Source organism: Salmo salar, chromosome 10 (genome assembly GCF_965601325.2).
Source record: "Salmo salar chromosome 10, fSalSal1, whole genome shotgun sequence".
NCBI classification, from domain to species: Eukaryota; Metazoa; Chordata; class Actinopteri; order Salmoniformes; family Salmonidae; genus Salmo; species Salmo salar.
In genome coordinates, this window is record NC_138300.1 from 104,236,936 (window position 1) to 104,253,659 (window position 16,724).

At 41.3% G+C, this 16,724-nt stretch overlaps 1 protein-coding gene across 1 annotated transcript; it reads left to right on the forward strand.

The window, feature by feature from the left end:
• The first annotated feature begins 3,624 nt into the window (after positions 1 to 3,624).
• On the forward strand, positions 3,625 to 13,001 carry endouc (endonuclease, polyU-specific C). Its single transcript, XM_014125366.3, has 8 exons — positions 3,625 to 3,776; positions 4,215 to 4,286; positions 4,863 to 4,962; positions 5,408 to 5,519; positions 5,744 to 5,865; positions 7,044 to 7,150; positions 11,465 to 11,615; positions 11,832 to 13,001. The coding sequence occupies exons 1-8, from the start codon at positions 3,766 to 3,768 to the stop codon at positions 12,090 to 12,092; spliced, it is 936 nt and encodes a 311-aa protein (XP_013980841.1). The 5' UTR covers positions 3,625 to 3,765; the 3' UTR covers positions 12,093 to 13,001.
• Positions 13,002 to 16,724: the final 3,723 nt, after the last annotated feature.

Here is a 16,724-nt window from a genome sequence, read left to right on the forward strand (position 1 = left end):
TAGAAATAGACAAACTAGAAGCTAAACATAGAAATAGAAAACATAGATTAGCCCAAAAACACCCCCTGTCATGCCCTGCCCTACACTACTATAGAAAATGACATCTTACTAGGGTCAAGACGTGACAGGGGGTAATGGTACCGAGTCAATGTGCGGGTGTACAGGTTATTCGAGGTAATTTGTAGGTACGGTTGAAGTGACTATGCATAGATAATAAACAGCGAATAGCAGCAGTGTAAAAACAAAGGGGGGTATCAATGCAAATAGTCCGGGTGCCCATTTGATTAATTGTTCAGCCTTCTTATGGCATGGGGGTAGCTCTGGTACCTCTTGCCGTACGGTAGCAGAGAGAACAGTCCATGACTTGGTTGACTAGAGTCTTTGACCATTTTTTGGACCTTCCTCTGACACAGCCTAGTATATAGGTCCTGGATGACAGGAAGCTTGGCCCAAGTGATGAACTGGGCCGTACACACTACCCTCTGTAGCGCCTTATGGTCGGATGCTGAGCAGTTGCCATACCAGAAGGAGATGCAACCGGTCAGGATGCTCTCGATGGTGCAGCTGTTGAACTTTTTGAGGATCTGGGGACCCATGCCAAATCGTTTCAGTCGCCTGAGGGGGGAAAGGTGTTGCTGTGCCCTCTTCACAACTTTCTTGGTGTGTTTGGACCATGATAGTTTGTTGGTGAGGTGGACACCAAGGAACTTGAAACTCTCGACCCGCTCCACTACAGCGTGTTCGGCCCTCCTTTTCCTGTAGTCCATGATCATCTCCTTTGCCTTGCTCATCTTGAGGGAGAGGTTGTTGTCCAGGCACCACACTGCCAGGTCTCTGACTCCTCCCTATAGGTTGTCTCATCGTTGTCGGTGATCAGGTCTACCACCGTTGTGTCGTCAGCAAACTTAATGATGGTGCTGGAGTCGTGATTGGCCACGCAGTCGTGGGTGAACAGGGACTAAGCACGCACCCCTGAGGGGCCCCCGTGTTGAGGATCAGTGTGGCAGATGTTGTTGCCTACCCTTACCACCTGGGGGCGGCCCGTCAGGAAGTCCAGGATCCAGTTTCAGAGGGAGATGTTTTGTCCCAGGGTCCTTAGCTTAGTGATGAGCTTTGTGGGCACTATGGTGTTGAATGCTGAGCTGTAGGCAATGAACAGCATTCTCACATAGGTGTTCCTTTTGTCCAAGTGGGAAAGGGCCGTGTGGAGTGCGATTGAGATTGTGTCATCTGTGGAACTGTTGGGGTGGTATGCGAGTTGGAGTGGGTCTAGGGTTTCCAGGATGATGGTGTTGATGTGAGCCATGACCAGCCTTTCAAAGCACTTCACAGCTACCGACATGAGTGTTACGGGGCGGTAGTCATTTAGGAAGGTTACCTTCACTTTCTTGGGCGCAGGGACTATGGTGGTCTGTTTGAAATATGTAGGAATTACAGATTCGGTCAGGGAGAGGTTGAAAATGTCAGTGAAGACACTTGCCAGTTGGTCCACGCATGCTCTGAGTACATGTAATGGTAATCCGTCTGGCCCCGCGGCCTTGTGAATGCTGACCTGTTTAAAAGTCTTGCTCACATCGCCTACGGAGAGCGTAATCAAACAGTCATCCGGAACAGTTGGTGCTCTCATGCATGTTTCAGTTTTGCTTGCCTCGAAGCGAGCATAGAAGGCATTTAGCCCGTCTGGTAGGCTCACATAACTGGGCAGCTCACGTCTGTGTTTCCCTTTATAGTCCGTAATAGTTTTCAAGTCCTGCCACATCCGACGATCGTCAGAGCCGGTGTAGTAGGATTCAATCTTAGTCCTGTATTGACGCTTTGCCTGTTTGATGTTTGTCGGAGGGCATTGCGGGATTTCTTATAAGCATCCAGATTAGTGTCCCGCTCCTTGAAAGCAGCAGCTCTAGCCTTTCGCTCGGTGCGGATGTTGCCTGTAATCCATGGCTTCTGGTTGGGATATGTACGTACGCTCACTGTCGGGATGACGTCGTTGAAGCACTTATTGATGAAGTCGGTGACTGAGGTGGTATACTCCTCGATGCCATTGGATGAATCCTGGAACATATTCCAGTCTGTACTAGCACAGTCCTGTAGCATAGCATCCGCGTCATCTGACCAGTTCTGTAGTCAGCGAGTCACTGGTGCTTCCTGCTTTAGTTTTTGCTTGTAGGCAGGAATCAGGAGGATAGAATTATGGTCAGATTTTCCAAATGGAGGGCGAGAGTTGTACGCGTCTCTGTGTGTGGAGTAAAGATGGTCTAGAGTTTTTTTCCTCTGGTTGCACATGTGATATGCTGGTAGAAATTAGGTCTAAAGGATTTAAGTTTGCCTGCACTAACACTTAACGATCGTACCCTTTTTTTCAATTTTCGCCTAAAATGACACCCAAATGTATCTGTCTGTAGCTCAGGACCTGAAGCAAGGATATGCATATCTATTTGAAAGGAAACACCTTGAAGTTTGTGGAAATGTGAAATTAATGTAGGAGAATATAACACATTAGATCTGGTAAAAGATAATACATAATAATGTTCTTTTTTGTTCCATCATCTTTGAAATTCAAGAGAAATACCATAATGTATTATTGCAGTTTAGGCGCAATTTAGATTTTGGCCACTAGATGATAGCAGTGTGTTTGCAAAGTTTCAGATTGATCCAGTGAAGCATGGCAATACTGGACAATATTTTGTATCAAGTCTTCCCAAATGTGCTGAATTGATCAATTGATACATTTCAACTACGTAACTATAGAGAACATACAAAAATGATATGGTAATACAAAATTGAAGTTTAAACAGTCCCAGAAATGTCATACATGATGGATCATTAGCTTATACATCTAGATGGCCCGGGCAGGATGGGTGTGGAGCCAGAGACAGCAGGGGTTCAAACTGTAGAACCCAGTTCCTATATTTGAATATAAAAATAGATTTTTATCAAACAAAACTATGCTACGTTTTACCTCTGGTGCCCCCAGGATGACAGATCAGAGCTCAGAACTCTCCTCAAACAATAGCATGGTATTTTTTACTGTAGTAGCTACTGTAAATTGGACAGTGCAGTTAGATTCACGAGAATTTAAGCTTTCTGCCCATATAAGACATGTCTATGTCCTGGAAAGTTTGCTGTTACTTACAACTGTCATGCTAATCACATTAGCGTACGTTAGCTCAACTGTCCCGGTAAAGGGACTCCCATCCTGTGGAGGTTTTAAAGTCCCTGGCCACTACGAGCGCTGTTTTTGCGTCTTTTACCTTTTTGGTTTTGTACACCAGCTTCAAACAGTTGAACATAATATATTTTTGGTTATGGTAAAGATATTTCACAGCGCTTTAGATGGTACGGTCATTGTCTACACTATAACGTTAGTTGCTTGTTTTGTCACATACACTGAAATTAGGCGAACAATTCGAAGTTTAGCAACCAGGAAATGGCGGAGCGATTTCTGGATAGGGCATCTTTAAGAGACCTGTTATTTGAATAAAAATGAATGACCAGTCCGCCAAAATAATTAGCTGTTGTGACGATTTTCGACAGAAATGCAAGAGTGCTTTGGGTAGCCTTCTTACTATCACAGCCATTTGCTACACAGTTTGTTCCTCTATGCGCACGCGCGGTTTGTGACGATGTATTTTTTGTCAACTGTATATACAGTGTTTCGGGTGGAGTGGCAGAGTTATTGTTGCAATCGTTCAAGACAACTTTGAACACAGCATACCTTTGGACCTCGAAAATTGTAAACTACCAAAGCCTACATTTGGAGGTACTATGGCACCACGGTAAGATAACGTTTTATTTTACATAAAGGTTTACATAAAGGTTTTTACTCTGAAACTTTAGAATCACAGCATAATTTACACTGCATTGATTTAAAAACATCACTGACTGAACCATGTCTGAACAAGTTGAGAATTTTGCCTGTGTTTGCACTCTGTTCTGTTCTCCATTGCGTAATTTATGAAGAATGTTGTAATGTTGTTATGTGTGTTATTGCCATAGAGTAGTGAGAAAAGTCCAAAACATGCACTACATGCATAACCAACATCTTTCAATAGTGATTGTCAATAGTTTATGGATTGACCATGGAGTCAATCAGTTCGTTATTTTTTTTACTTTTTTTTTACTTTTTCGATTTATTAAAGGAATTGCGTGCATCCATGTTTTAAAACCTTTCTATGGAAATCTGTTACCATAATATTATGTTGTGTAATCTACAGGTCTGCTCTGCTTGGCTGTGGATTCCTTGTCATTTTGCTGGCAGTGGTGTTCCCCCCTCTGGATGCAGCAAGGTATATCAATCACTGGAGATGACGTTTGCTCACTCTACTGTTCATCTGTGTTTTTGATAATCTAGCACATAATCCAGTCCAATGTAGCCTTTAGTTTAAACCACCCGATTTCATTGCATTTACTGTTATTATTGTATGAATGTGGATATTCCTAAAATATTCACGAGATATTCTGTATTATACAATAATAACAGAAATCAAAATAATTAAAAGCAAATCCAATGAATAGACAAACAATACTGGTTCATGACTACTTTCAAGAGTCGGCGTTTTTACAAATGTACAAATAATACATAGTATTTTAATAGTGCTTTTCTCAGACACCAAAATGCTTTTACAATAGGCAATTTTAAGGAAAACAAAACAAACCTGGGGTAGAGTAAAGATCACAGTTCACTCAGTGCTTCATTCAGAATCATGATGGGTTCAACATGGATTTAAAAGCCTTAATAACTATTCTTTACATGGACATTACTGATCTGGTTATTACAATATTTCTATACTTGATTATTATATACTTCTAACATAATTATTACACTTTATTATAAAACATGTTTTGCTCTCCTGTTGTTGTAGTAAGGCAATAAACCAAGAGTTGTCAGACCTCTTCAATGAGCTCTGGAAGCTGGATGTGAACCGCATGAAGCCTGGGACTGACTATACCATCTCTGTGCAGGTGGGACATTTTTTTTAATTTTTTTTAATTTCACCTTTATTTAACCAGGTAGGCAAGTTGAGAACAAGTTCTCATTTACAATTGCGACCTGACTAGGGCCCCCATGACTAGAGTTTTCCCTGACCACCTTACCTGACACACATTCCATTATTAGTTACAGGCTATAATTAGGAGCTGGACAGGAACAAACTCCTGGCCCTAATTTACCCCTCATAAGTAGGCCTCCTGTACAGGAAAACCCCTGAAATGTCCCTCCTAAAATGGCCTGTTCAGGAAAAATTCCTGTCCCTACTAAAATACCACTCCCTAAGATGTAGGCTTGCTCAAGAAAAACTCCTGTCCTTATACTGAAATACGTCTCATAAGAAGAAAACCTAGCATATGTTATTTTGACATGAGAGAAATGTTTAGTTGTTGGTGTATCTGTATGTGTCGTCCACTCCAGGGCAAAGCTGGCTATGTCTCTCAAGGCAGTAACCATGCCAGGGACCATGCCTCATCGCCTCTCTTCTCCAATGTCAATGAGAACAAACTGAAGACCATTACTACCTTCTCCCGTAAGTATCTGTGACCACATCAAAATTGGCAAACAAATTGTTATAGACTATATGAACTGAATTTAGTAGTGAACTGAAGTAGTCTCAAATAGACTACACTTGTTAGTGTTTTTCTGAGACTTTAGAATTACTTAATTACTTTCTGTTAGTTTCAAATGCCTTTCTAATGGCTTTCTGTGACTTTAAATCTCTTCTTTGATGTCTTCAACGACATTCTGCTGCAGGCTTCATGAAGCTCCTGGACAACTATGAGAGGTCAACAGGCGTGGCAGAGCATGTCAGCCGAGAGGAGGTCACAGAGAACAATCTCTTCCTGGATGCCGTTCTGAACACAGAGGTCATGAAGGTACAGCAGAACACGTCACCTTGTCACCTAAATTGCCTACAATTGGTATAGTGGTCCTGTGTGGCTCAGTTGTTATGAGCTTGGCTGAGGTTCACTTCAGAAGTATTGTATTATTTTCGCCGATTTCATATCGATACTGTGACTTCCAAGTATCGATTTGTAAAAACAAATAAAACATGTTTTGAACACTTTTTTCTCAAAAACTCTCTCTTCAAATCAATTCAAATTCGATTGGTTACATACACATGTTTAGCAGATGTTATTGCGGGTGTAGCGAAATGCTTGTGCTTCTAGCTCCAACAGTGCAGTAATATCTAACAAGGAATATCTAAAAATTACACAACTTATACCAATACACACAAATCTAGTAAAGGAATGAAATTAAGAATATAAAAATATATGGACGAGCAACGTCAGAGCGGCATAGAATAAGATACAGTAGAATAGTATAGGATACAGTATATACATATGAGATGGGTAATGCAAAATATGTAGACATTATTACTTGTTCTTCTGCAGCAGACATATAGTGAGCAATATGTTTGGAACATCGGATCACAATAAAATTGCAGTATCAAATTGCAATACATATAGAATTGTGATACATAAAGAATTGTGATACAGAATCGCAATACAAATCATATCGGCACCAAAGTATTGTGAGGTCCCTGGCAATTCCCAGCCCTAAGCTATATGCATAAGTGCTTTTGGGTTTGCCTGAAAATAGTGTTTGTGAGTGGACTCCCATGCTCTACTCAAGGTCAGTAGCTACTCTGAAACCAAACTCCAGAGGGAGTATTGGCTCTTCCTGTCACGCTCTGTTCTTGGATGCTCATGGCCACGATGTTAGGAGAAAAACACAGGGAACAATGCAGTACATCTAAAACATCTGGGGAGTCTTGGCACGCTGTCTTGGCTGGGGCCTCTTTCTCAAATAAAAACCTTACAGCCTGTGGGGACACATGTTCAAAATGTGTTTAATACAACTTATCATTTTGAGATGAACATTTCTAAGAAAATTATAACAGGCAAGTAAAACACAATTTCTGTCAAATTGTGTTTTACCCTCTTATGCATAAGACTATTAGTCATTTCGACATCTGACATTGACAATATGGACAGAGAGGAGTTTGGTGTGTGCCACCTGGTGAATTTATTTATGTATGTTTTTCCCACAGCGTGCCCACAGGTATCTGGTTAGCAAGGGCCACTCCCAATCAGACCTGAGGACGTTCAAGCGTCAGCTGTACACCATCTGGTTCGACCTCTACTACAGAAGTGGAAGGTAAGAATTGGGGAGTATTCATTAGTGCACATCATAGTGAAACATTTTGCAAAAGAAAACATGTTGCAATTGTTACTAGTTGCTAGTTCTGCAATAAACAACATACTATCAAAGGAATGCACAAAGGATAATTAAATATGACATGGTACACAGTGAACAAGTGCTCATGGCAAACAGAATGTCAAAAAGCAAATAATTTGTCAAAGGAGAGAAGACGAGTTCTGACATTTCACATATGCATTAAGATAACAATTAAAGAATTCACATAATCTACAGGGTTTCAAACGTTCATCAAACAACCCAAACTCACTTTTGCTGCAATCATGTCCATCCCGGAAACTTGTGTTGAACGCAGGATTTGTTCAGCTAACACTCTTTATTTGAAACACAGTGTCCCAGGAGAAAGTGTAGACATTCATCTGCACTGATCTGAACTGGGAAGTCTCCAAATACATCAAGGTTTTTGTAAGGAACGGTGTTGGGGAGTAGTGAACTACATGTATTTCAACTAGTAATTCTTCTACATTTTGCAGTAGCTTGGTGGTAGATGAACTAAATTCAAATCTTGTTTTCAGTAGTTACATTTCTGCCTTGTAGTAGTGGAGTTAACAACTGGAACTACACACTACGTTTTTTGAAGGCAAAAATGTCCTTTATTTTTTGGTGTGAAACCTACCTTATTCTCACTTGAACTATAGTTTTTGTGTTTAATAGGCTAAATTACACATTCTGTTAACATCTGACTTCAGAGTGATCTGTTCTTGCAATTTGTAGTCTAAGACATTTTAGATTTCAGATATGATATTTTACCACAAAGTAGTTTGGATGTAGTGAACAACTTTTTTCAGAGTAACTTTAAATAAAATAAAATACAATTTTATTGATTACATATACGTGTTTTGCAGATGCTATTGTGGGTGTGGTGAAATGCTTGTGTTTCTAGCTCCAACAGTGCAGTAATATCTAACAAGTAATATCTAACAATTTCACAACAATACACACAATACACACAAATCCAGAGTAAAGGAATGGAATTAAGAATATATAAATATATGGACGAGCAATGTTGGAGCGGCATGGACTAAGATACAGTATAATAGAATAGAATACAGTATATACATATGAGATGAGTAATGCAAAATATGTAAACATTCTTAAAGCGACCAGTGTTCCATTATTAAAGTGGCCAGTGATTTCAAGTCTATGTATAGAGGGCAGCTTCCTCTAAGGTGCTACTGATGGCTATTTAACAGTCTGATGGCCTTGAGATAGAAGCTGTTTTTCAGTCTCTTGGTCCCAGCTTTGATGCACCTGTTCTGATGCTCGCCTTCTGGATGATAGCAGGGTGAACAGGCAGTGGCTTGGGTGGTTGTTGTCCTTGATGATCATTCTAGCCTTCCTGTGACATTGGGTGCTGTAGGTGTCCTGGAGGGTAAGTAGTTTGATCCGGTGATGCGATGGGCAGACTGCACCACCCTCTGGAGAGCCCTGCGGTTGTGGGCGGTGCAGTTTCCGTACCAGGCGGTGATACAGCCTGACAGAATGCTCTCAATTGTGCATCTGTAAAAGTTTGTGAGGATTTTAGGTGCCAAGCCAAATTTCTTCAGCATCCTGAGTTTGAGTTCTTCACCACACTGTCTGTGTGGGTGGACCATTTCAGTTTGTCAGTGATGCAAAGGAACTTGAAGCTTTCCACCTTCTCCACTGCGGTCCCGTCGATGTAGATAGTGGGGTGCTCCCTGTGCTGTTTCCTGAAGTCCACGAATCAGCTCCTTTGTTTTGTCGACGTTGAGTGAGAGATTTTTTTTCTGGCACCATACTTCCAGGGCCCTCACCTCCTCCCTGTAGGCTATCTCGTCATTGTTAGTAATCAGGCCTACTACTGTTGTGTCGTCTGCAAACAGGAGGGGGCTGAGCACACACCCTTGTGGGGCCCCTGTGTTGAAGTTCAGTGAAGTGGAGGTGTTGTTTCCTACCTTCACCACCTGGGGATGGCCCATCAGGAAGTCCAGGACCTAGTTGCACAGGGCGGGGTTGAGACTCAGGACTCCGAGCTTAATGATGAGCTTGGAGGGTACTATATGGTTGAATGCTGAGCTATAGTCAATGAACAGCATTCTTACATAGTTATTCCTCTTGTCCAGATGGGATAGGGCAGTGTGCAGTGCGATGGCGATTGCATCGTCTGTGGTTATATTGGGCGGTAAGTAAATTGAAGTGTGTCAGGTAAGGTAGAGGTGATATGATCCTTGACTAGTCTCTCAAAGCACTTCATGATGACAGAAGTGAGTGCTACAGGGCGATAGTCATTTAGTTCAGTTACCTTTGATTTCTTGGGTACAGAAACAATGGTGGGCATCTTGAAGCATGTGGGGACAGCAGACTGGGATAGGGAGAGATTGAATATGTCCATAAACATTCTAGCCAGCTGGTCTGTGCATGCTCTGAGGACGCGGCTAGGGATGCCATCTGGGCCAGCAGCTTTGCGAGGGTTAACACACTTAAATGTCTTACTCACCTCGGCCATGGAGAAGGAGAGCCCACAGTCCTTGGTAGCGTGCTGCGTCGGTGGCACTGTGTTATCCTCAAAGCGGGCGAAGAAGGTGTTTAGCTTGTCCGGAAGCAAGATGTCTGTGTCCGCGACGGTTAAGTAAACTATGTTTTTTTAAGGGTAGCTTTGGTGTAGCTTAACTTCTTCCAGTGTGAAGTAATTAGTAGCTTCGTAAACTATATTTTCAGAGTAGCTTCCCCAACACTGGTAATGAATAGGGTGTTTTCCCCGTAGCAGGGCCTATCATCAATGAATATGCTAGGATATTCTACACACAACAGACTGAAGACGGAACACACACTCACATCATTAGCTAAGAGTTTCTATTGGACAAATTCAGGTAGGTCCCTTCCCGTTCCATGTTAGAAACGTTTTGCAACTGAATCGGCATAATGAATTCACCCCCAGGCGATCCAGCGCGAGGGAGAGAGGAGGGTTTTATTTATATTATACAACTTTCCCCAGGCCTTTATAGCCTATTGAATATATAGCACAGTTAATAATATGTTTTGTGATAATTGCACTGTGATTTAATGTTGTGGGGTAATTAAATAAATAAAAAAATAACATTGTTAAATATCATTTCGGTTTGGGATTTTTGTTAATGTTAAGGATCCCAATTTTGTTTAACAATTTTAACATTTAAATGTTCACACCCCTATACTATACTGTACTTGACTATACTCTTTTGTACTGTACTGTAGCCTACTGTACTGAACTTTACTGTACTTTACTGTACTGTACAGGACTGTACTCTGCTATCCAAACTTGTGAAACATAGACATCTATGGTTGGTTTAGATTTTGTCTGGTCCGGACTGACCAAATTTGGTATTGTTTGGGTGCGGAGCTCGTTAGAATAAGTGTGCTTTGCAAGTGTTCATTTTTACATTTACAGTTACATTTTGGTTATTTAGCAGACGCACTTATCCAGAGCAACTTACATTCAACTTTCATTCAACTAAGGTAGATAAATAACCACATATTAGGTTCATAGCAAGTAAAACATTTCTGTAACCGTTACTGAGAATGTTGTTGTAGTTGAAGTGTTCTGTTGGTTTTGACAGAAGACTTTTAAAGCTTTTAAAAAGGCTAAAGTAAGCGCAAGTGAAAGATGGGGAGAGTAATAAATATTCCATACTGCAATCTTTAGTTATAGAAATGATTCTTACTTTAATTGGAAATAACTATTTTGAATGTGATATAATGCTTTCTTCGTTGACATGTAGATACATTATATACAGTTGAAATTTGTCCATAGAAACAATTACACCCTGAAAATACGTATTTTCAACATCCGGAAAGTACATATTTCAACTTTCATTAAGAACCGAAAATGAACCAGATTTTAACATCCAGAAAATGTGTATTTTAGACATTTTTTCAACTTAATTTTGCTCACTAGATCCTACATGTGTTGATTTGTAGTGAAGAGTCAGGTAATAAGCCACTTTTTACATTGTCCACCACTGAGGAAACGTTCTGATATTGCTCTATGATACATAGTGGGTCCTTATCTAATTATATATTTAATGACCTGTTTATTGGTGTAATTCCAGCTCACCAGTATTTTTTCTATGTCCAGAAGATGTGGTCCATATCCTGTCACTTGTTCACTGCTTCTCTCCAGCAGTTCGGCTGTTTGTTGAGGAACATTTTGACCACAATTTCTGGAGTTTGAAATAACATTGGAATTGCGGCCACATTTTTGTTTGTTACTTTGTGTGAAATGTGTCTTATCCCAGACTGTTGTTCATTTGACAGTAAGGACTCGTGCGGATTTGAGCATGTGTTTGTTGGAGAGACTAAATTCGGAAATGAGATTGCTGGTTTCCATAACTGGGTCCAGTTCTATCTGCAGGAGAAGAGCAGGAATTTGGACTACAAGGGATACAAAGCCAGGGACCATGACATAGTAAGAGTCCTAGCAGCCCTTTTCAAACATGTAACATTGATCAAAATTACCTTTACTTTGACAGGATATCAAAACCTTCACTTTCACTGCAGCTTTAAACATGTCGAACACATGTCAAATTTGCCTGTTCCCAACCAACACAGACCAATTTTATGAATTTACTTTTGTCTAACAAAGATGTCCCCCACTCTTTCTCACTTACTCACACACGCACAGCCTGACCAAGATGACCACGTCCTGAACCTCCAGTTCAGCTGGCACGGTTTGGTGAAGCCGGTGGGCAGTGCCTTCGTGGGGGCCAGTCCGGAGTTTGAGATGGCCCTCTACACCATCATCTTCCTCGCCAACACACATCGGAGCACCACAGTGGTGGTCAACATTGACGAATGTCAGCTGGAGGTGGTGGTGGTCAGGCACGGGCGCTCCATTGGGACGGCCTACCCCAAACTGCTTAGCAGCAACAACAGGCACCTGTAGTTGGAGGCATCAAACACACGCACACAAGCATAGATTTATGAATAAGACTATGCACACACACACACACACACACACACCACACACACACACACCACACACACACACACACACACCACACACACACACACACACACACACACACACACACACATACACTGTTTTGGACTGGGCATTTAACCAGGCCAGTTTGCTTCACAATTAGGCCTACGTCACATAACCTTTCTTTAGCTGACTGCACTGTGTAATCTCTCTGCACAACAGGAACAAACATAAATGGACACATCTGATACTCAGGGCATACATGTGTAAGATATAAAACCATGGACTTGTGTTGTAAAGTCTGATGTTTTCCTACAAGTTGAAAAGTTAAGGTAAAGAACATGTTTCAGAAGAAGAAAGAAAGTTTAACTCGCTGTCTGATTTCAACAGCACAACAGCAGTGAGTCATTGTAATGGAAACTGCACATGTCGTGCCTCATTTAAATAAACCATTTATATCATTTGTTTATAAGCCATGTCATAGTCTAAATTAAGCATTCTGTAAATATGGCCCTTCCCAACATGCACTGCCCATCTGGACACCTGCTTGGCCAATGTGTAGGGTTTTATAAGTGCTTATGTCAAGGCACAATAATTATTTCAATACAAGTCATTCTACCATTTTCCAAATGCGCTCATGCAACGAGTAGCCCATACTGTAATAAAATGTGCATTACCGAGTCAAACGTTGGTCAATGTATTATTGCATTCTCTATATGTGCAGTCATGATCAGCCAGTTATGAATAGGCTAGCCTACTTATGCCATTGGTTAGTATATGCTACTATTACATTTTTCTGTCATTTACCCTTTAAAGTAACTGTCCAGTGTTTCCTGATTTCTATTAAATATGACCTATAATTCATTACAATATGAGTGTAATAGTTTTCCTTCCAACAAATGGTAATTAAGTATGTTGAAAATCAGCTTTTCTGTGTTGGAATGGTGTGGACTTACCACAACAAAAGAATGGGCACTTACTGGTTATTAACAATATTCATACAAGTAGACTGTTGATTGGCCAGCTCATCCTCCTCAAGATGACATCCTCTATGATGAAAAGGCATTTTTAAAACATCTGTTTGAGGTGAGGTTTTTGAAGTGTTTTTTTTTTCTCTCCAATTTATGCTTTGGCCAAAAACATGAATATACAACATTATCTGGGTATGAGTTAACCAGTGTTGACCCGTCATTCAGGCAGAGCCCCACCTGTTTTCAGCCCCACCTGTTTTCAGCCTCACCTGTTTTCAGCCCTACCTGTTTAGCAAAAAATATATATCAAATGTTGTATTCTTTTTTGTTGTCTGTTTTCCATGTTATTTTGGCATTAATACGTGTCACATATCAGTTTGAAAACAATGTAAAAGTTAATTAAGCCGCATTCAAACATGGTCTCTTTTTCGCTTTCTTGAGTGAGGTGTTTCAGCCTAGCTCAGTGCTTTTAAAAATGTTTTATTTCACCTTTATTTAACCAGGTAGGCCAGTTGAGAACAAGTTCTCATTTACAACTGCGACCTGACCAAGATAAAGCAAAGCAGTGCAACAAAAACAACAACACAGAGTTACACATGGGATAAACAAACAAGTCAATAACACAATGGAAAAATCTGTATACAGTGTGTGCAAATGGACAAGTTCTACAATCAGTTGGTGCGAATACTTGGCCATGAAGCGGTCTCCATTGATGGGTATGATGAAAGAGATGATCAAACAGGAGGCAATAAATAGGCCAATAGTGGCGAAGTAATTACAATTTATCAATTTACACTGGAGTGATATATGTGCAGATGAGGATGTGCAAGTAGAAATACTGGTGTGCAAAAGAGCAGAAAAACAAATATGGGGATGAGGTAGGAAGTTGGTTGGATGGGCTATTTACAAATGGGCTGTGTACAGCTGCAGCGATCGGAAAGCTGCTCTGACAGCTGACGCTTAAAGTTAGTGAGGGTAATTTTAGGAAGACAGGGTCCTGATTGTCTAGCCCAGCTGATTTGTAGGGATTCAGATTTTACAGCTCTTTCAGAACATCAGCTGTCTGGATTTGGCTTGGGCAAGTTGCTGCGGGGGGTGCAGAGCTGTTGGCTGGGGTTGGGGTTGCCAGGTGGAAAGCAAGGCCAGCCGTAGAGAAATACTTATTGAAATTCTCGATTATCGTGGATTTATCAGTGGTAACAGTGTTTCCTAGTCTCAGTCCAGTGGGCAGCTGGGAGGAGGTACTCTTATTCTTTACAGTGTCCCATGGACTTTACAGTGTCCCAAAACTTTTTGGAATTAGTGCTGCAGGTTGCAAATTTCTGTTTGAAAAAGCTAGCCTTTGCTTTCCTAACTGACTGTGTGTATTGGTTCCTGACTTCCCTGAAAAGTTGCATATCGCGGGGACTATTCGATGCTAGTGCCGTATGCCACAGGGTGTTTCTGTGCTGGTCAAGGGCAGTCAAGTCTGGAGTGAACCAAAGGCTATATCTGTTCTTAGTTCAACATTTTTTGAACGGGGCATGCTTATTTAAGATGGTGAGGAAAGCACATTTAAAGAACAACCAGGCATCCTCTACTGACGGGATGAGGTCAATATCCTTCCAGGATACCCGGGCCAGGTTGATTACAAAGACCTGCTCTCAGAAGTGTTTTAGGGAGCGTTTGACAGTGATGAGGGGTGGTTGTTTGACCGGGGACCCATAACGGACGTCAGGCAATGAGGGAGTGATCGCTGAGATCCTGGTTGAAAACAGCAGAGGTGTATTTAGAGGGCAAGTTGGTCAGGATTATATCTACGAGGGTGCCCATGTTTACGGATTTGGGGTTGTACCTGGTAGGTTCTTTGATAATTTGTGTGGGATTGAGGGCATCTAGCTTAGATTGTAGGACGGCCGGGGTGTTAAGTATATCCCGATTTAGGTCACCTAGCAATATGAACTCTGACGATAGATGGGGGGCAATCAATTCACATATGGTGTGCTGCTTTCTGTGGTGGTGGGGCAGCCAGTGGAAAATAACAAGTGTAGGAGATGGTAATGTTCTCTAGTTGCGCTGTGATTGGCTCAGTGTTCTGTCACTCATGGTGAAACTACGTCACCAAAAAATCTACAGGGAGAACTCGAAAATTCAAGCCCCTTGGGTGCTGCCATAGATTTACATTAGAAGTGCCCATCCAAGAAGGCTCAAGGTCATTGGCCATAGATAAAATGACATCAAATATCATTATACCTACCGTAGCTATCTACCGTAGCTACTTTCAAAATCTTAGCTAGCAAGCTAGACAAACAATCATCACCATGAATCAAGTCGACAATCTACTGGCAAATCCTTTTCATTCCTTGTCATATGAAGCAAAATTACAGATAAAACGCATCGGTGCTCATCGGCCATTGGACATAAACATTACATAACACGTTGGAAATGGCAAATTCAACAATGAGTGGTTTGGAAGGAATCAGTGGCTAATTGAAAGCATTGCAAAGCAATCACTAGCCTGCTATTCAGTGGAGAGGGTGTGTGGTCCAATTCTTGGTTTAAAGGTCTCTTTTCCAAGCTTAAAAGGATAAACATTCACATGCAACACCATGGGCCAGGAAAGGTTGAATACATTGGCCATGCTGTCAATCCAGCATGACTTCTGCCGCGTTAAAAACAACAGAAAACTCGGAACTGGGAAATCTCAAACTTCAGTGAGTTCAAGACAACTGGGAACTCTGAAAAAAAACTGGCTTCGACTGGGAAAATGCATTTTGAATGTTCATCCAACTTGGAATTCCATGTCAAAAACTCAGGCCTCTTTCCAGAGTCCCGACCTGAAGATCACTGACATCATGATCCGACCTCGTTTTTTTCAGAGTTCCCAGTTGTCTTGAAAGCACCATAAATCCAGAGATTGCCAGACATTGATGACAAAATTTGCCCACAAGAAGGACTGCAGCGCCACCTTCCTGTTCAAGTGAGCACAGCACAACAAGGTGAGTCCAAAAATGTTTTGTATGCCGCTGCATAAATGATGTAATATGCCAGGGAGATATGTATAATGTAGCTAAGAAAGTAATACTAAGTGTATGTTGTGTAGTAAGCTCTTAGTAGCCCATGTTCCTCACCCTAATAATTTGGTCCCTTTCCCCCTTATAACTTAGCCTACTGTTCTGACCTGGTGGTGGACATGTGGCCTATAGCCTGTTTTAGACAAATGTAGTCATTGAATATTTTAAGAGCTTTCATTGTCTGCTCATATGCCCCCTTTATTTATCCTACAGTTCTGACTTGGTGTACAGGGAGAACACTGTAAGAACGGCCCATGTTCTGAATTCTGTCACTGTACATTTCAAAAGTGCTGAACAAATAGTTATATTGACTACGTCTGTTTTACCTCACTCTTCAGCCTCTTATTCTCATCATTCTCTTATGCCATAGTTTGTACATTTCAGTTGTCAGTAAAAAACACATTTGTTTAAAAAGACAATAAATGAGGCTGAATTAACTTTTTTTGCTGCCAGACAAAGCTCCGCTGATAGCCAGGTGTGACCGTGTTAAGGATTCCCTCCATGGTGCTGAAAAGAAAGCCCTGCTGTTGGGACAGCTTTATGTAGTCCCTAACAGTTTGTGGGCACCG